The sequence below is a fragment of the Schistocerca serialis genome, chromosome 4 (assembly GCF_023864345.2).
Source record: "Schistocerca serialis cubense isolate TAMUIC-IGC-003099 chromosome 4, iqSchSeri2.2, whole genome shotgun sequence".
NCBI lineage: Eukaryota > Metazoa > Arthropoda > Insecta > Orthoptera > Acrididae > Schistocerca > Schistocerca serialis.
Window position 1 is genome coordinate 647,411,038 of NC_064641.1, and position 21,103 is coordinate 647,432,140.

Here is a 21,103-nt window from a genome sequence, read left to right on the forward strand (position 1 = left end):
TCGTCCTTAGTAACAGCTTTGTTACATTTGGGATATTCTTTTTCGCTTTGCTGTTTACTTAAATTATTGTGCTAAATAATTACGCCGAGCGGGGTAGCCGCGTGGTCCTGGGCGCCTTGCCAAGGTTCGCGTGGCTTTCCCCTCGTCGGGCATGGGTATGTGTGTGTTGTCCTTAGCGCAAGTTAAAGTTACATTAAGTAGTGTGTAAACCTAGGGACCGATGATCTCAGCAGTTTGGTCCCATAGGAACTTACCACAAAAAATTTAAATAATTACTTCTTTCGTTTACGTGTGTACAGTATTCATTCTGTTGGTCTCCGAATCGTTGCCTTGTTAACTAATACTCTGTTAACTATGGACATTGCTGATTCGAATAGGAAAGGGACGCCATTTTCTTTTCAGTTTCAATATTGATAAACTCTATTCAGTTTCAGTTTTATTCACATTTGTTCTTTATCATGAAATCCTACTAATGTATGACATGGGCTATTTATTGGTATCATATCCGAAGTTTCCCTCTTCTAACTGCTTCTATTATCGATGGACTGAAAGAGACGTATCTTCTGTTTCTACTTGCGATACTTCGTAGATTTATCTCCATATTATGCGAGTACGTAGATATGGTAGTCAGATGTGGGAAAGAAATAATTGTTCAAAGAAGAAGTTGAAGAAGTAGAAAAACGACAAGCTACCTAATATTCACGAATTTCCATCTGTGTTTTACGCATGCGATAAAAGCGCATTCCAAACAAGTTAAAAGGTCCTACTGCCTTGTGAATGCAAAAACCAATAAGAAAAATTAGAAGCACGCAAAACTTGCTAATTATATGTTAGGAGGTATCCCTTGTGCTTTTTTGAAGTCCAGAGATTCTCGAAGCTTAAAAAATTCGTATACCACAAGGGGAATAGTTCAGAACTTCGGCTTGTGAGGACGCAGAACGGAGGTACGAACAATACGCTGTAGAAATCGACAGAAGCTAGTCGCGGGAGTTTTCCAGGAGGGGAAAGGCCGACCGCCACCGACGAAGCAACAATATTGTAGCGCGGCGGCTCTCTTTGCAGTATGCTGGGAAGTTCAAGAATTCTTGTAAAAAGCACATAATAACAGTTTGGACGATGAATTGACAATACAGTACAGTAAAGTACAGTTATTCTCCGTTCTGTTCGTGCCTTTCTACTGTCTTGCCCACGGTCGAAACTGTCCATTTTGCGATTAAATAGGAATTTGCAAAGAACGTGTTTGATTAACTGAGAAGCCATAATCCTCATCCGATTCCGACTTCCAGCCAACACAAAGGTCTCCAAAGCTAACCGGTAGCAAACCTCGTCTCCTTCCCCCAGGCCAGCCAGCTGACAGCTTATCGCGAAAGTGACACAAAAGTTGATGGCGACTCGGGGGCAGGGCCTATACAGCCGCTTTACTCATTTTTCTGAATAATAATAATAATAATAAATATAATAATTATAATATCCACTATGCACCATACCAGAGCCGGCCGGAGTGGCCGAGCGGTTCTAGGCGCTTCAGTCTGGAACCGCGCTACCGCAGCGGTCGCAAGTTCGAATCCTGCCTCGGACATGGATGTGTGTGATGTCCTTAGGTTAGTTAGGTTTAAGTAGTTCGAAGTTCTAGGGGACTGATGACCTCAGATGGAAGTCCCTTAAGTGCTCAGAGACATTTGAACCATACCAGACACCTGCCAACACTATTTTCACAATGTTTAATTTCTTGCTATGGTGCACATATTGTTATGAAGCTAGGTTGACAACGAGCGTAGACATTCCGTAGCGGCCTCAACTCAGCTGAATATCATCGATCAGAAAATAGTCGCCTTAAAGTTTGTATCTTTTATATACGAGGTGTGTGAGAAAAGTAATGAGACTGACAACATAGTGAGCGATACGGAAACGCTGTGTGGTTCTAATTGTGTAGACCGGTGTGTTCCTCCCTTCCCTTTCAGCTCCGTACAGCCATCATGTGATTTGTGAGAGTTCCATCAGCGAAGTTGAGTTTTTGTCGTGTGTTACGAAAATTAGAGGAATTTAGAGTAAAGTTATGGAATCAAATTCTGTGTTACACTTGGGGAACCCGAGAGTGTGACCTTCGAAAAGTTGAAACAGCCTAGGGGAACATTCCTTCTCCAGAGCACAAGTTTTTCGCTGACACAAATAATTTTTGGAAGACTGACAACATGTTGACTGAAAAAGGCTCCAACGTGCAAATCAAAGATCAAAACGCTGCTTTCTTTCTTTCTTTTTTTTTTTTTTTGACGTTGAATCGAGTGTGACCACACATTAGAGACAAGTGGAAGCTGCATCATGACAACGTCCCCAAATCACATGGCCACTTAGATCACGGAATTTTTTACCTCAAAAGGCATTCCTTTTGCTCCACAACCCCCGTACTCAGTCAATCTGAGTCCTTGTGATTTTCTTCTTTTCCTCCGAAATTGAAAAATGTCTTAAAAGAACGTCATTTTGGGACTCTGGAGAACATTCAAAAGAATTTGACATATTAAAAGCCATATCAGTTTAAGCCTTTCAGTGCTGCTGAAGAGTGGAAACAATAACTCCGCCGGTTTATAGCTGCCTAAGAGAACTACTGTGAAGGATACAATATTGTTGTTTGACAAAAAAAAAAAAAAACAACCTTGGATAGATAAAAAATCAGTCTCATTACTTTTCTGACACACCTCGTGTGCCTTGTAAGAGACGGAAAAATTCTCTAGAACCACATCGCAGGAAGTAACAGCGTTCCTGAACAGACTCATAGTGCCAGAGATTCACAGGTTCAGCCATTTAATTTTATATTCATTTTCATCGAAACAGAAAAAGAGAAATTTTCTTCAGGAAAGCGGAGTTAGTATAAACGAAAGAAAAATGAAACTAACGACAACTGACTTAAAATTGAGAAGTCTGATCCAGTTTCATGAAATCAAAAAGTAATTGAGTAGAGCAGATAACTTTTCTTCGAGTAGGGGTTGGTATGATGTAAGTAGAGTTGCTTTGAGGCGAGCGAAGAAAAAGGAAATTTGGTACACAAAAAGGAAAATGCTATTTCCAGTCAGGAACACGCAGCTGTTGACACAGCAATATACTGGGTCGATTACATTTAGCTTCAGTGAGGTAATTCGAATATAGCCCTATTTAAGACACCATACTGTAATATCACCCCTCATTCTTCGAAGTAAAGAAAAACGCATTTTGTTGCACATTAGAATGAGATTCTTATATTAGATTGGTTTACTCCCAGAGAAATAACTCTTGACGCTGTTGGTTTGTTTAGTATGTTCGTATAGTGACTTATTGTTTCTTGATTATAGTGGCAACTAAGCTGAATATAACTCACTCAGGAACAAAATTAAAATATTTCGTGATAGCTTCATGAATTCTCTTTGAAAGCAGTTACACACATTATAAGTGCAACATAAATACTCTGCTGTTTAGGTATCGAACTGAAAGGAAATGTCGGAAATTATTTGAGTCAGCAACTATTTAAGAACAGAGAGAGGAATGGATGTGAAGCTCATAAATTCAGTATATAATTACTGATTCGTATACGGGCAGCGATATCGCACGTTCCGAAGAGTAGCTCAAATAGTATTCAGAATGTAAGTACAGCAATAGCAGAGAAACTTCTGCGACTTTCGTCACTGAGTGAGAGCCTATCGCTAAGATTTTAGTAACCCATACTCGATTTCTGAGGTACAGCAGAGCCCCTTCTCTCAGCCTAATGAGTACTTGTGTCTAGTTGAAAAGAATAAAACTGATCCCTGGAGCGTATTATTTTTTTGTTGGTATAGACGATTAAGGAAATGAAGGAAAGGTAGAGGGCGAAACTAATCGACAGCACGTAGCATACTCTTCGAGTAATTAGGGACGCTGTCGCGATTAACGTATCTGATGTCATCATACAACTGTTATTCAAACAATATTGTGGTTATTGCCACAACATGTTTTGGGACAACATTATCCCATTTTCAAGGGCTTAAATTTTTTTTATCTCGTTGGACCTCGTCACACCTTAAAAAAATCTGCACACGTGCATGGTCAACTCAAACCATAAAACTTGACACATCACAAGCCGGTGCATTCACTGCTCCCGAGGTGCCTTTGCAAACTGTGTCAGGTTTCATGGTTTGAGTTGACAATGTACGTGTGCAGCTTGTTTTTAAGGTGTGACGAGGCCTAACAGCATAAACATTTGTAAGCACTTGAAAATGGGATAATTTTGTCGTGAAACATGTTCTGGCAATAATCACACGATTGCCAACTGGGCTGAATATCTTCAGTATTGATTAATGTCTCTATCTTTTATGTAGGTCATCGACAGTATCACATTTCTTGCCCTCGCTCCACGAGACATTGTGGAGAAGTTAGGCTTACAGTTCGATGATGGGCAACTCTCACTTCTCCTGCTGACGGATTGGCAGTGGAAATATCCGCCAACACCAAGAGTCGAATCAGCTGCCTCCAGATCGAGCACCAACCCATAGACGTGCACTGGCTGCCTCCGCTATGGTGACAGCACACATGTTAAGTAAACGAAACTACTGTCATTACTAAATCTGATGAAGGTTGATTCATATTGGGCGAAGAAACCCAAACAATTATTACTGATGTGTTATTATAGTCAAATTCTGGTGCATTCGACTGCACAACGTTATGAGTTTTGCGAAGGACTATGGCAAACTATCTATACACCTTCAAAAATTTATGAGACATTGTACGATGGACAATTACTGCCATGTCATAAATTTCCACTCAGGTAAACATTTTCGAAGGGGATTCCAATATGCATTACGCGTCTGCAGGGTTTGGTTTATTTGATGAAAAATATGAATGGGGGCAATCGTTCTTGATATCTAAAGAAGAATCGGTATTACCTGTCGGACTTTTTGTTATTCTCCGGGCTATTCTTTATACAACTGATTTACAAGTAGATAGAGTTATAGTAATATATGGACTCGATGCGTACTCTAGAGTCTCTTACGTAGGAAACGGAAGGCAGAACTGTGAACTCTTTGTACATGACATACTGGGAAGCGTTAACAGAACGAAGAAGATACACAAATTGATTCAGCTAGAGTGGATGTAGGTGTAACAGGCAACGAACACACAGGCCAATTGACGACAAACATGAACAAACACTTCCTACTGAATAACTTCTGATTTTTATAGTGCAAAGCAAAGAAAGAATAGTCTATGTTGACGTACCAAAATCGTAACGCAAAAGTACATGTTATTCTACAATACCGTAGCATACTGTACGCCATCCTTGGTTTTTCAACTCTGAGCTCAGGTGTGAATAGTATTTGCCATTTCATTAGTCTCTGTAAGAGGGAGCTTTTAATTCATATGCTTCTTTTCTTGTTTATCATTTATGTACACTAATTTAATATTGTGGATGGTGAAATGAGCCTTAAACGAAACGAATGAAAAGGAAAAGGAAATAAAAGTTCCAATGGCACAATTGTTTGAACAATATGTCCAGTTTCAATTACTATGGAGTCATCTTCACATGTTCACATTAATATGCTATTTAATACCTCCCTATGTGCTCACTAATAAGAGGCTGAGTCAAATGGAAACCTTAAAAGTGTAATTAAAAATAGACATTTCACGCTATTGTTCTGTAAGTTGACAATACTGAGACCAACGATGCAAAAAATGCCCTAATATGTCTACATACAAGCGAAACGCGGCCACTATACTAGATCAAAAAGTTTTCTCCGCTTGCGGCATGTACCAAGGAACAACAGCGTTCTGCCACACGTTTTCTGAGCAGTGAAGGTACCAACACTATTGATATCCATCGGGGAATGAAGGCCCAGTACGGTGATGCGTGTCTATCTCTGCAGAAAGTTGATGAATGGAGTAAAAAGCTCGGAAATGGAATTGCGCGGGTCAGGCACACCGCACTATGACACCGGAGTCTACTGCAGCAGTTGAAACTACTGTGATGGGAAGATCGCTGACTGGCGTTGGATGAACTAGCCGCAGATGTGGATATCAGTCACGGCTCAGCATATCACATCATTCATGAAGAGCTCAAGTTTCGGAAAGTGTCTGTAAGATGAGTGAAACGGCAACTCACTGAAAGAGCGACGCATTGACTTTTGCGAAGAACTTTTGCAGTGCTTTAAAGGAGAAGGTTATGGCTTCTTCGCGAGAATCGTTACAGGAGACGAAATCTTGGTACATAACCACCAACCCGAACCAAAACCCAAGGATTTCTGGACGCAATCATCTGCGGGAAAGGTTTTGCTGAATCTCTTTTGGGGAGGAATGAGGCGTTATCTTGGAGTCCTAGGCGGAGGTGGGAATCCCAAGTGGGTCATATTCCAACATGTTAAAAAACCAGCTTCGGCCTGCAACAAGATCTAACTGACTTGCCTTCTGACTACAGGTGTCATTTTGCAGCATTATAATGCTTGGTCTCATACAACCCGTGCAACGCTTGCGACCATCGATGACCTGCAGTGTGTACTCACTACATCCGCCAACTCACCAGTCCTTGCACCGAGAGATTGATACGTGTCTGGACCACCCAAGAGGGAAATGGAGGGAAGCAACTCGTTCCTATGAAGAGGTGCACCAGAAAATGCATGAGTGGCTGCGCACACGCTGAAAATAATTTCTTTTTCCGGAGGAATACATGCACTTTCTACGCGCTGAAACAAGTGTAATGCACGATATGTACACAATGTCGAAAAATGATACACATTTGTCCCAGTTTTTTTTTCAATAAAAAAATTTAAAATAATAAAACGTTCAAAATCGTCCTGGCTTTCGTCTCCACTTATTGATGTATTGCCTGTTCGTTTCTTGTCACGGGATGTCCTGCCGGCGTTTGTATAATTACTTTTATGATGTTTTGCCAGCATTAGTGACTTGGATACTCAAAGATTCACTCTCCGCCATCAGCAATTAAGGGTGAATATTTGAGACTGCCAGCGACATGTGATGGTGAAATATGAGAAAAAATTCTTGAAAAACGTCTGCCGAAGGACTTGAGACGAAATTAAGAGGCAACACTCTCTTAAAATAATCCACCCTCTGTGTCAGTGTGAAAACCAGAAGATTATTACATAACCATCGAAAACGGTTGTATTGTCCCAGCCAAGAGGAGGCCTGTAGCTGTCTAGTGCCAGTGGAGGAGGAAGCTGCGTAGGAGGGGCCCTAAGCTCTAATTTAAAAATATGAATGTAAATGTCATAAAATATTATTGGCTGAGATATCCCATGGTATGAGTTTAGCCACCGGTCAGAAGCTGTGTTCTCCTCCATGCACATTCTCCTCTGTCCTCGCTGATATGTGAGAGGTTGCGTCCCATGCGTATTTGTAGGGAGTAAGTGAAATGGCTGTTTATATGCTAATGATAAAGTAGAGGTTCTCTCAAGATGAGGCACTTCTGTGTGATGCTTCATGAGAGAGACTTGGCTGTTAGAACCGATGTAAGGTACTTCTGCTCAAACTCAGAGACCGCTCAATACATTCATTTTGGAACCCGATGTAGATGATGTGAGGCAAATTTACGCACGATAGATGACGGCTGGATTACATAAGACGCAAACAAGAACAGGCAAGAGAAGTCTTCTAGTATTAGACACACGTCTTGATTGTGGAAGAAGTTTCTGAGAATGAATCGGGTGATCAAAAAGTCAGTATAAATTTGAAAACTGAATAAATCACGGAATAATGTAGATAGAGAGGTACAAATAGACACACATGCTTGGAACGACATAGGGTTTTATTAGAACAAAAAAAAAAAAATACAAACGTTCAAAAAATATCCGACAGATGGCGCTTCATCTGGTCAGAATAGCAATAATTAGCATAACAAAGTAAGACAAAGCAAAGATGATGTTCTTTACAGGAAATGCTCAATATGTCCACCATCAGTCCTCAACAACAGCTGTAGTCGAGGAATAATGTTGTGAACAGCACTGTAAAGCATGTCCGGAGTTATGGTGAGGCATTGGCGTCAGATGTTGTCTTTCAACATCCCTAGAGATGTCGGTCGATCACGATACACTTGCGACTTCAGGTAACCCCAAAGCCAATAATCCCACGGACTGAGATCTGGGGACCTGGGAGGCCAAGCATGACGAAAGTGGCGGCTGAGCACATGATCATCACCAAACGACGCGCACAAGAGATCTTTCACGCGTCTAGCAATATGGGGTGTTTTTTTTTTTGGTTCTAATAAAACCCCATGTCATTTCAAGCATGTGTGTCAATTTTTACCTCTCTATATACATTATTCCGTGGTTTATTAAGTTTTCAAATTTATACTAACTTTTTGATCACCCGGTACGTTTGGAGTACAGTGCTGTATGGAAGTGAATCATAGACAGTAGGAAAACCACAAAAGGTGGGAATCGAGGTATTAGAGATATTCCAGGTGAGAAAATGAGGAGCTACGAAATAGGCGTGGTCAAAACAGAATATTCTATTCAGATAAAACGATTGTAATGTACTCTACAAAATATTGCTGGAGGTGGCACAACTAATTAATCCGTTTATTTGTGTATATAGGGTGTTATGATAAACGTGTAGGGATGGTAGCTCACGGGTGATGGGGAATAACTTTTGTTAGTGACAAAATCTTCGCTGGCTTACCAGCGACGGTAGTCGTCATTTTATTGAATTTTTTTTTCCATTTTTCCCATTGGCCATGGGACGACGAGATTTCACCGAATTTGCATAGCCTACTAACCAGCTGCGTTGCATCTGTGTGTTACTTATCCCAGTAAACTGACAGAGTGATTTTCAACAAGAAAACTATAAGAATGAGTGTCTGTAAGCGGAGAAAGATATTTTAGAAGTTCGGCATACCACCTTTCACGCAGAGCGTATAATTGGTTTATAGGCAATACACATTGCAAACGAACAGCACAGAGTGCCTACACGCTGCCGCCTCTCAGCGGCATAATTAATTATAAAAGAAACTTAGCGTCGCCAGATAACTTTTTCTCTAATAAAAGAAGCTCCACAAGAAGTTATGTATCACTCCTAGATGTTTGTGACCTAGTGATCGCAACACCAAGTATAATCGTTATTGTCACATTTAAATGGTTAAACATTAATTAGACTTCACAGCTGTGGGGCCTAAAGAAATTCACCATTACGGAATAACTGCTCAGTGTGACTATTACATGTTCGTTGTCATACACTAGCTTTGCATCTACACATCTTAAGTTGCAGAAGGCCAGGAAGTGGCATGTAATAGACAAAACAATCGACGACGTCCAAATCGACCAAATAGCTCATATTCTTATACGTATTCCTGTTTTCTACTAATCTCAGTGTATTATCCCACTCTTACCCGCACATGAGATAGATGTGCAGATGGGGTACAACAGAATGACGAAGTACAACTTCTTCTATGTCGACTTCCCGTATTTAGAAAGCAGAGCGCGTCCTCTTCAAGTCGTGTCACGATGCTGGAATGTGCGGCATGCAGCGCTGCGCGACGGCCAACATGCTCGCACACTGACATGCAAGCCAAGACTCTAGCACAGCGGCATGCCATAACAGGAGAACGTGGGGTGGGCACGTACCTCTTGGCTGCGCCGCCGCCTGCTGCGTTCTTCCAGGGCCCTCTCCAGTTCGCGTTCTCGCTCCAGCTGCATCTGCCGCTCCGCCTCTTGCCGTTCCTTCTCCTCCCTTTCCGCCTCCTCCCTCTCCGCCGCCTCCCTCTCCATCTCCTCTCTCTTCTGCCCGTAATCTTCCGTTTCCGTCTCATCCCTGTTGTCCTCGTTGCCTGCATCTCTGTCTGTGCCTTCTCCAGTCTCTTCGTCGACACCTTCGCCCCCTTTTTCCTCGTTACTAACCGTCTTCGGTCCCTCATTCTCTTCTCCTTTCTCTCCCTCTTCTCCATTCTCCATTCCCACGGTTTCATCCGGACTGCTTTCCAGTTCGGTTGCCAGTTCCCCCTCTCCTATGCCAGAGCTCTCCTCGGCCGCTTCCTTTTCAATCTCTCCCTTCTGCTGCTCCTCCTCCTGTTCCGCCTGTGCGCTGTCTCTGCCCCCACTACCACTTTCGTCATCTCCATTGTCGCCTTCTTCGCCTACGCCTTCGTCCACCTCATCTTCCGGCGTCTGCCCCTCTGCTGCTTTCTTAATTTCTGGTGCCTTCACCTGTTCTTCCGATGCCACTTCCTCCGACGGCTCTGTATCGTCGTCTTTGCTCTGCACAGCATAAAACAATAGATCAGGAAATAGCACATGACACTCTGGGTGTGATTCCCCGAGCTCTTTTATATCCTAACCATTTTTAGTAATCACCTGCTATCAAATAAAGCATGTAATTTCTTATTAGCCTCATAAATTTGTATTGTCAAAAAAATGCCTTATATAACGAACAGACAGTGATTCAAGTATGGGAAAGTGAAAATAATTCATTTTGCATTAATAGGAGTTGCGAGCTATAACTGCTCATCATCCAGAGGATAAATTTCCAGCTTCCTTCTGTTTTAACTTTTCCTTCAGAAACTAGTCATAAAGTGATAAATCTTCTTTTGAATTTTCAAAAATAGTAAAAAGATTGACATCCAGTGCTTGCAAAATCTACTCTGTTTCTACTGTATGTTCAAACTTACTATAATTTAGTTTAACATCTCACATAATACATGCCATAGATTCCATTTCTTTTATAGTTAATTTGCCTACTTATTTTTGTTTTCTCTGAATTTACCTTTTATTTCCATTTGAGTTAATAGAAGTCTTTAGTGAATTACATTCTGTATCCCTCAAAATTTCTCAGTCCATAAACCGAACCCCCCCCCCCCCAAAAAAAAACCAATCGCTTTTTATCCAGAACAGTTTTGTTTCCTATTTTGTACATAAATGCCTCACAGTGAGCAAATCTGTGCTCCACCTTAACAGTTCACTAACATTTTCCTCATTTCTTCACCATAGCTTATGAACAAGCATGTACACTAACTGATCAAGAATATCTGTATGTCTATCAGTGGACATTAATGGGGCATGCCATTCCTTCGCCTCTATCACTGCTTGAACTATACTGGTGACGTTTTCAATCAAGTATCTGAATATCTGTGGAGGAATGGCAGCCCGTTTATCCTCAATAGCCGAAACCAGAGAAGAAAGTGACACAGGAGCCTGGAGTGAAGTCGACGCTGTAAAGATCGAGTTCAGGTCAGGACCCTGAGCAGGCTTGTCTATTTCAGGAATATTATGGTCCACAGACCATTGCCTCAAAGATGCCGTTTTATGCTCGTGTTCACTGACGTGCTGCAACAATCATTGGCCCAGAACTTTTCCTCTACTGTAAACAGTACACAATCCTGTAAAGTTTGTTAGTGTCCTGCCGCATTTAGCATTTTCTAAGTGCAATATGGGGACCACACCCTAATCACATGAAACACTCCTCCTCACCCCCCCCCCCTCCCACTGTAACACCACCTCCTTTGTGTTTCACTGGTGGCACTGTGCTTAATGACAGGTAATGTTCTCCAGGCACTCCTCAATCAAAATCGCTCTATCGGGAATAATGCGATTCATCACTCGAAATATCTCAGGTCCAGAGGCCTCGCTCTTTATCTCACCTCAACTGTCGCTTAGCACCGACTACAAAAATACGAAGCTGATGAGGAGTTGATCGAACGTTGTACGCATTAATTTTAACTTCTAAGCACAGTCATTGTGCTACCTGGCCTGTTGTTAGCACTTTACAACTCTCGAGTGATTCCCTCTACTGAATTCATGCGATTTTTTACAATGTAATGCGTGACGGTTTGTGTCCTTCAGTACATGAACTCTGCCTGGCCTGGGTTTAGCTGTTTCCACTTCACGATCACATCGTCAACAGTTGACTTGGACAGCTTTAGAAGGGTTGAATTGTCTCTGAAGGATTTCTTAGGTGACATCCCGTGACTAGCCCATGTACGAATTCATTGAAGTCTCCTGACCGACTCTTTCAGCTGTTGCTGTTTCGCTACTGACGACACAACACTCCCCGCCTCCTCCTACACTGGCGGGTCAACTCTCGCGACATGTAGAGGTCAATTCTGCATTACATAATTGCGTCTAGACACTTGATCAGGCTGTATTGTCACACAGAATATAACATTCCTCATTGGTGTCAGTGTTTTTGTGCCCATCTAAATATTTTCCAAGGTGGCCTTTCCACTTTTGTAAGTCTTCTTTTCCAGCAAACGAATGCACTATCGCTTTAAAATCTTAGCATAGCTAAATTTCCTAAGAGAACTCCCAAATCTACAGCAAAATTGACTTTTCACTTTCTTTGTTACTTCTTTCAGCATACACTAGGGTAAAAAGACCATCTGATACCTACACTTTTTCTACATACACGATCTTTCCACAATCCACTTTTGATATTACCGTTCTGCGTTTGTTGATACTGTAAATTATTTGTTTGTTTTTATATTGCCCCATATTCTCCCCAAAATTCAGAACGTACTGTTCGTCTTTACAAAGTAGGAATCTCCTCTACATGAGAAAATTACATGAGCAAATTCTTGTTTCCCTTAATGCTTCATTCCATTTCCAAGTATAAGACTGAACTTGTTTCGTGGCAGTGCCTTACGGAGTAAAACTGTAATTTCCTTTCTCATTTTTTGTGTCTTAATCGGGTGAATTTCTGTGAAATGGGTTGACTGTGGAATAACTACCATGTCTGCCTGGTTCCTTGGTAATTTAAGGGCATACTATTCTCGAAATGTGATACACGTAACTTACGTACGTCATATAGAATTATCACGCAACTCCGTTAGATATTTTGGTAATTCTGAACTGAATTGATTGGCTCATGTTGCCATCTTTGCACTAAAATGTTTTAATGCCCTTCACCATTATAACACTCGTTTTCAGCATTTTATTCGCTTCCTTTTCATTTGTTACATTGATGGACGACTTTTCTACTTAATAGGCTTTCGGCGTTATCTTCCCACAGGAGGAAGAATTTTCAGCTATACTTTTGATGTTAATAGTTTTCTGAAACTGTGTTTAGTCTTTATAGAATCAGCGTTATTGGGCTCATTCGCTTGTAAGCTTGTAATTATGAATCTAAAATGAAGTATAATTTATCATAAATATTACTTATGACTATCTAAGAATCACTCAATATCGAAAATGCTGTTGGCCCATTCGAATTCTCAAACTCCTGCATTACTCACGAGCTGTTCAATAATTACCTCCGACGACAAGCAGAACTAAACTTTAACTATCTACAGCTTTAACAAATACCGTATTAGTTTCTTTGATCTACTACTCTGTAGTTGAAAATGTTGTAAATATGTTTCTAAGCTCACCACACACGGAATTAGATTTTCTTTAAAATTATTTAATCAGTACGCATTTAGAGATTTTGTGAGCTAATCTTCGGGCGCCACAGACGGTTAGAGTGTAAATAATTTAAATGAAACTTAGCTTAAACAGCACAACATTGTAAGTTTTTGTGGTCGGTGTTTGACGCAAATGTAGCTGTTCAGTTGATGGGTGAATGTTTGCCAATTATCCAAGCAAATACTGGAGATTTTACTCCGTCAGCAATGATTTAATTTAAGTTCGTACACAGGCGATTGTAGCTCATTGTTTACTTAGTCGCTAAACACACTCCCACGTACATTCATACCCAATATACTTCTTCAAAGTAACTGTACGCTGTACCTAAAGAATAACTCGAAGTGTCTAGTGATTTAATAAGTTTAAATAAAAATCAAGTTTTTAGTTTTCAGCCGCCAAAAGTATTAAGACACGTGTATTACGACACATGTATTAGTACTATAGATTTACTAATTTGTATGTTATTAGGGCTAACCATGGTGACTTGCTTCATTGGGGTTCTGGAGTTACAGTTATCCTCTAAGATATCCTAGGATAGATGTCTGTTGAAGCACAAATACGTGAAAATTAAAAACATGAAAAGTCTTTCGTGCTGTTGTTGCACAAACTTAGTTTTGAAAAATGTAATTTGGGTGTAGAAGTACTGGTTGTAATATTTTTTCTGTTCGCTATACTACGATGATCGGGACTGAGTTATCAGGAGTTAAAACAAAATCGGTTAGAAGTGTTAATATTGCAGGTAAACAACAGACACTGAAGTGAGAAATGAAAAGACTAAATTGAGGTTTTTTCTAATTAGTGTCGAAAAACGGAAATACAATAGTAATTTACAGTCATTTACTTAAAGGGTGAGAACAGACTTTTGTGTAAGTGATTTGAATATAAAGGTAGGTAACAGGCTGAGGTATTATGTGGAAGAGAGTGACTAAATATAACTTCTTATGATTAAAAGAAACTCCAGCCATCATTTCTCCAAATTTGCATGACCATGTAGCAATCTGTTGATGAGCAAATAGAATGATTTGACAAAATATTTTACAGGTTGTAAAAATGGCGTTGGTGTATCTAAACACAAAGCTATACTATTACAATAAAGAGAAGTATCGCAGAGATAAATAAAAAGGGTGGAAGGCTTCTGTACTTACAATACTGGTTTTAACTGCGCACCACCCTTTGCTAAATCACAATAGAAGCAAGTATGCTTGCAGAAGACTCCGAGACATGTGCACGTAACAGATGAGATACAGTATGATCAGTGATCAAAGAAAGATACAGAAATTAAACTCGGGAGTACAAAGCATGCCAAGTTCAAACGCAGACGCAGGACATAATCTAGTACTGGTCTAATAGTAGACAGAAAATCAGAAGAACAACAAAAACTGTCTATGATGAACTAACTAGAACAATCTAAAGTCATTTATCTGAAAAAGAACGCAGTGCAATAAATATAGATAAAGCAAAAGTAGAGATGATAAAGCAGTGGATATCTTAGTAAACTAACATGCCAGTCTGTGAGAGAAGAAAATATAATGCTGTTCCAGCACTGATTCGCTTAGTTTAGAGTAAGAGTCTGGTGACCAGCTCAGCAGAGGACGTCACGGCGGGGTGACTCAAGAAAGCTCTGTGGCAGGGGTCAGTTAGGTGTTTTTGTGTAAGATGCTGTATGCAGACTACGCGGACACCACAGATATCTCCATCTGGGTCTCCTGCACCATCACGGCACAGCCAGGACTGTGGTATCGCTGATACAACTCAAATGTCCAGAAACTGAAGTGGAGGCGACATGGTTGCCAAAAAACCAATCCTCATGCCTGTGTTCTATTGTGGCTTACGGGAGAGAAAGCAATGCCAATTTTTAAAAAATAAAAAGGGCCAAGCTGTTATAAATACTGTCCATTTTCCATTTTAGACAAGCACCACTTCCTGCAGCCAGCCAAAGGTGAAGTCTACACAAGTCATCATCTTCGTATGAGTCATCAAGCTGTGACTGCTAGATACTGCCTTCACCCGCTACAGGTCTGCCAGCTGCACGTAAGTCTGAATGCTGCGAAACTGGTGCCTTCCACCCAGAGGGACACCTACCGGCTAACTTCTATCCACTCCAGGCTGCCTACTTGGCGGTCTGTGTTTCACACCTGGACCACCTAGGAGCTAAGACGTCACCACCCTTGCAGAGAAATTCTACTGCTACCAATACTGACGCTGCCGTCCGCAACAGCGTCCGCAGTTCATCTCCGCAGTTCATCTCTGAACACCTTGCCGTGCTCCGCACATAGATGCACACTAAGTGCTAACGTCCTTCCTGGAGGCTGATGCATCCGCAAGCTATCGTGGCCAGAGCCTTAACGTGGCAATTCCTCACCGCCGTCATGCCGACGAACGACACTGCCGCTACGGATTGGTTACGTCAGGAACGACCGTGGCTGAAACTGCTTGCTGAGATCAGCATCCTCAAAATGCTCCACAGGGCCGAAGCCCGATTTTGGCCGCCGGCAATGATATTACCATTGTTCTAAACTTGTGACTGAACTTATGCCAGTCTCATGCTTTTTATTTATCAGAAGACGTCCACAGGGTTCCCACCACTGCCCTGCCATGCCGAGGATTGAGAGCTGAACGACGTGATATTGGTTAGAAAAAAAGGGTCCACCAAACGCTACAAAAATTATTAAATACCCGACCTCTACAATACAAAAGATTTGAGAGGAACAGGTTAGGTTACTTGGGAATGAAGTTAACAACGAGAGCTAAGGGGATCGAACAATGGATTCGACAGACACGTGAATGACCTTAAGCCAGAGAAGAAAAATTTAACACAATTTCGAAACGAAAGTAAATTTCTTTGAGCACAGAGAAAAGACACACATGGCCTGAGTTCGAAGTTGAATACTATGAAGAATAGATGGCTCAACGTGTTATAGAAAAAGAGAGGGAAGTGTTAATATGAAAGAAACAAGTGATCCAGTAAAGCTGTCTGACTCTGATAAGGCCCTGAATCATCAAAGCTAGAAAAAATTATTTTCAGCAACTGCACGTCTGCACTGCACAAGCGAACAGTGGCTTTTAACTATTTATGGAGAGTATTTTTTATACTCATTCTCATATTTTATTGCGGCTGCTGTATTGCTCCAATGGAATTTACAGATGCAATTGGCGAGACAGTCTATAAACAAATTTCTGTAGTTAGGAATGAAAACTTAGTTTGCAATGTTTTTCGGCCCCTAAGGCCATTCAAGTGGAGGCTGCGTATCTTTCAATAATGTGTGTGCATGTATGTATGTATGTGTGTGTGTGTGTGTGTGTGTGTGTGTGTGTGTGTGTGTCGAATAAGGAGAAAGAGAGGGAAAGGGGAGATAAAGAGTTAGAGTGAGAAGGATGAGATGGGCAGAGAGAGAAGGGGAAGGAGGACATGGATAGAGTGAGACATAGAAGGAGGTGTGAGAGGAAGGAGGAGATGGAGTATGAGGAGAAACTAAGAGAGAATGGGAGCGGGAGATAGACAGTGGATGTGCGAAGGAGAGATGGACAGCAAGAGCAGAGGGAGAAGGAGATGAGTGGAGAGGTGTAGACAAAGAGATGGGCAAAGAGTGGAGAGGAAGAGAGAGGCAGAGTGTGTGGTCAGGAGGAGGTGGGCAGAGAGGGTGGTGAGGAGGACGTGGGCAGAGAGAGGGGTGGGGAGGAGATGTGCAAAGGTGGTGGCGAGGAGGAGATGGAGATGAGGCTGGGGAGGAGATGGGCAGAAAAGGGGCGAGGAGTGGAGAGGGGAAGAAGAGCATATACAGAGTGAAGGGGATTTTTTTATTTTATTTATTTATTGTTCCGTGGGACAAAATTAAGGAGAAGTCTCCACAGTCATGAAACGAGTCAATACATGAAATTATAACATGATAGTAGAAACAGATGAAGTACAAGAAACGTATTCAGGCGACAGTTCGTAAGTTTAAATAAAGAAAATCAACAATAATGTAACACTGGAATTTGCTTAATTTTTCAGCTCTTCCAGGAGCTCCTCGACAGAATAGAAGGAGTGAGCCATGAGGAAACTCTTCAGTTTAGACTTAAAAGCGTTTGGGCTACTGCTAAGATTTTTGACTTCTTGTGGTAGCTTATTGAAAATTGATGCAGCAGAATAGCGCACTCCTTTCTGCACAAGAGTCAAGGAAGTGCATTCGACATGCAGATTTGATTTCTGCCTAGTATTAACTGAGTGAAAGCTGCTAACTCTTGGGAATAAGCTAATATTGCTAACAACAAACAACATTAAAGAAAATATATACTGTGAGAGCAATGTCAGAATTCCCAGACTTTTGAATAGGGGTCGACAAGAGGTTCTCGAACTTCCACCACATATAGTTCGAACAACCCGTTTTTGAGCCAAAAATACCCTTTTTGAATCAGAAGAATTACCCCAAAAAATAATACCATATGACAGAAGCGTATGAAAATATGCAAAGTAGACTACTTTTCGTGTTGAAATGTCACTTATTTCAGATACTGTTCTAATGGTAAATAAAGCAGCATTTAGTTTCTGAACAAGATCCTGAACATGGGCTTTCCACAACAGCTTAATATCTATCCGAACGCCTAGAACTCTTCCGTCTCGCTTATAATATGCTCATTCTGTCTGATCAAAATATCAGTTCGTGTTGAATTGTGAGTTAGAAACTGTAAAAACTGAGTCTTACTGTGATTTAGCATCAAATTATTTTCCACAAGCCACGAACTTATTTCATGAACTACATTATTTGAAAATGTTTCGATATTACACACAAGATCCTTCACTACCAAGCTGGTGCCATCAGCAAACAGAAATATTATTGAATCATCTGTAATACTAGAAGGCATATCATTTATATAAATAAGAAACAGCAGTGGCCCCAGCACCGATCCTTGGGGAACGCCCCACTTAACAGTGCCCCATTGAGGATATACTAGTATAATGAACAATATACTACAGAAGTTTGCTTGAACTTTCTGCAGAAACTTCCTGACAGGATAGAAGGAGTAAACATTGAGGTAGTTCTTCAATTTACACTTGGAAGTGCGAGGAGATTTGTTTTTTAATTCTTGTGGTAGCTCACCAAAAATGGATGAAAATGAATATTGTAGGCCTTCTGCATAAGAGTCAAGAAGGTGCGAGCCAAATGCAGGCAGGATTTCTGCCTGATATTAACTGAGTGATACCTGCTAATTCTTGTGAATAATCTCAAACTGTTAACAACAAACAACACTGAAGAAAATATATATTGAGAGGCCAACGTCAGAATTCCCAGGCTCCTGAGCAGATATCGATAAGAGATTAATGAATTCACACCACATACTGCTCGAACTACCCCTTTCTGAGCTAGAAATTTGAATAGCAAGTGTATAATGCCGTCATAAGCGAATGATAATAAGCAAAGTAGACTAATTTTCTTGTGTAAGATCTTATATCATGAGTGATGGGCCAAGGAATATCTGACACTTCTTGAGTAAATCATTTGTTAATGGCTGTGGATTTTTTCATTATATATGTTACTTACAAAACAACCATTATGAAAGATAGTCTCAATAGATCACACTTGTATGATCAACCTCACCGATGATTAAGAATACAGGTCAATTCTTAGAAAATGTAAAGTACAGCAGCCAGATAATGTTCAGGATTCTGTTTGTTAAAAATAAATAACACTGTTCCTGATGCTGAACCGACAGCTTCATCTGATGGCTGTTCACATTTATTTTTTCATCAACATAAGACATCTGTTGTTATTGTAAGAAAATGAAACGACTACAGCCGTCCTTATGATTTTATTTATTTTGTAGCTACCAGTTTTGGCACTTCAATGCACCATGTTCAGGCCGTAGTTCATGCTGAAGGGGTTGACACGATCCCTATGTATACTGCATCAGTGGCCAAAATAAGTAGCTATGTACATCACCTGTAAACTTTGATGTCAGTACTCCAACCATCAACTGGCAGTTGATGTTTGGTGTGCTGACATCAAAGTTTACAGATAGGCTGCATAGCCAGTTATGTTGGCCACTAAATCAGTATAACTATAGGGATTGTGTCAACCCCTTCAGCATCAACTATGTCCTGCAGATGGCGTATCGAAGCGCTGAAACTGGTAGCTACAAAATAAATAAAATCATAAGGATGGCTGTAGGCTTTTCATTTTTTTTACAATAGTAAACAGCCATGGTCCCCAAGACCTGCAGTCAAAAGGATGAACCTACAGAAACTCTCCGTTGTTAGTGGTTGTGATGAACGTTTCTTGTGATGGTGGTGCTCGACACCAAGAACCAATATTGCAAAAATTATTGGTGTGCTTCTGTCAGACCAAATGATGAGTTAAAACAACATAAGTAACTTTGGAAGATAAGAACTGATTTTTGAAAAAAAAGTACGACAAACCAAAAGTTACATGCCCACAAACTGTTTGGTGTTTAACGTCTATTTCTACAATATATTTTATGACCAACTGTTTTTCATTATTTGTTTATTTTAGTGATAAGTAATGCTCATCCAGTGAATATTGCATGAACTGAAATATTTGGGTCTTGCCAACTTTTTATCATGAATTTACACAGGATGAAACGAGTATAAGCGCAGATATTTTTGTATATATGTACACACATCAGTGTGTTTGTTGTTTTTCTCCCTGCATCGAACCATCTTCCCAGAAACACAGCACAAACTTAACGATGTGATGTTTTCTGAACAGACGTAACTACACTGCTAAATGTATGATGTCTGTCAGTATAGACTAACCATATTGTGTCCACGCAGATACACTTCAACACCTGGTCTGTTGTGCGGAGGAAAATAAGCATTAACACTTGGAGCTACTACCCAACCGAAAAATATACAATTTGTAGTAGCTGTAATTATTAATCTGCAAATGATATTAATACTGATGTAATGTTGTTCAGTACACCATCTTCAAAAACTCATAGAAATATCTGCACTTACACTTGTTACACCCAGTATGTGTATTGTAACAAGTCTGACAGACATTCTTAGGCACTGTCCTTTCTTCGTAGATAGCCATCATTGTATATAAATATGTGTGTGACTTAAGTACTGAAGTGTGTACAAGCATGGTTCTGTGTATATATATATATATATATATATATATATATATGTGTGTGTGTGTGTGTGTGTGTGTGTGTGTGTGTGTGTGTGTGTGTGTGTGTGTGCGTGTGTGTGTGTGTGTGTGTGTGTGTGTGTGGGTGTTTGTTTTCTTCAACAAACTCTTTGTCTCCAAACAGATGATATGGTTACCAATTTCAACTTCTTAACAAGTCATCAGCAAATGATTTGGTAATAAATCGAAACTGGTAATCATAGCATCTGTGGGAACTGTGGCTGAAGCATATAATTTAAAAAGTTACGTGATGGTCACTAATTTTCCCTAAGGCAGTATGTCTAGTCTGCATAAGTTTAGATAAGTGTTCAGTCCATATATTGCACAGCAGAAACCTCTGAAAAACAGACATAAAAGTAACACAAGATTCTCGATGTAAGTAGCACAAAAAGAACTGCGTTATTGTCTTAGAAAGCAGATTTAGTTGTACATTTTGCTTGATTAGAGAAAAAATGTCCTCCTTTAAGTCTGTTCTTACTGTATGGTGCCATCACCATCACTAAGACGACAGCTATCGCTCCAGAAGCACAACAGCAGAGTACAGCATTCGATTGTAAATTATATTTATTAGCTTCTAGCTAGAAGAGACTTATTTTGATGCATCTGTGTGCTTAGTAGCTTAATTCTTAAATTTCTTGC

At 40.5% G+C, this 21,103-nt stretch overlaps 1 protein-coding gene across 1 annotated transcript in view; it reads right to left on the reverse strand.

The window, feature by feature from the left end:
- Positions 1-21,103, reverse strand: part of LOC126474660 (uncharacterized) — a 421,515-nt gene that overhangs the window by 110,522 nt on the left and 289,890 nt on the right. The window contains exon 10 of the mRNA XM_050102139.1: positions 9,567-10,196. Coding sequence (XP_049958096.1) covers positions 9,567-10,196 — 630 coding nt within the window. The remainder of the gene's footprint in view (positions 1-9,566; positions 10,197-21,103) is intronic.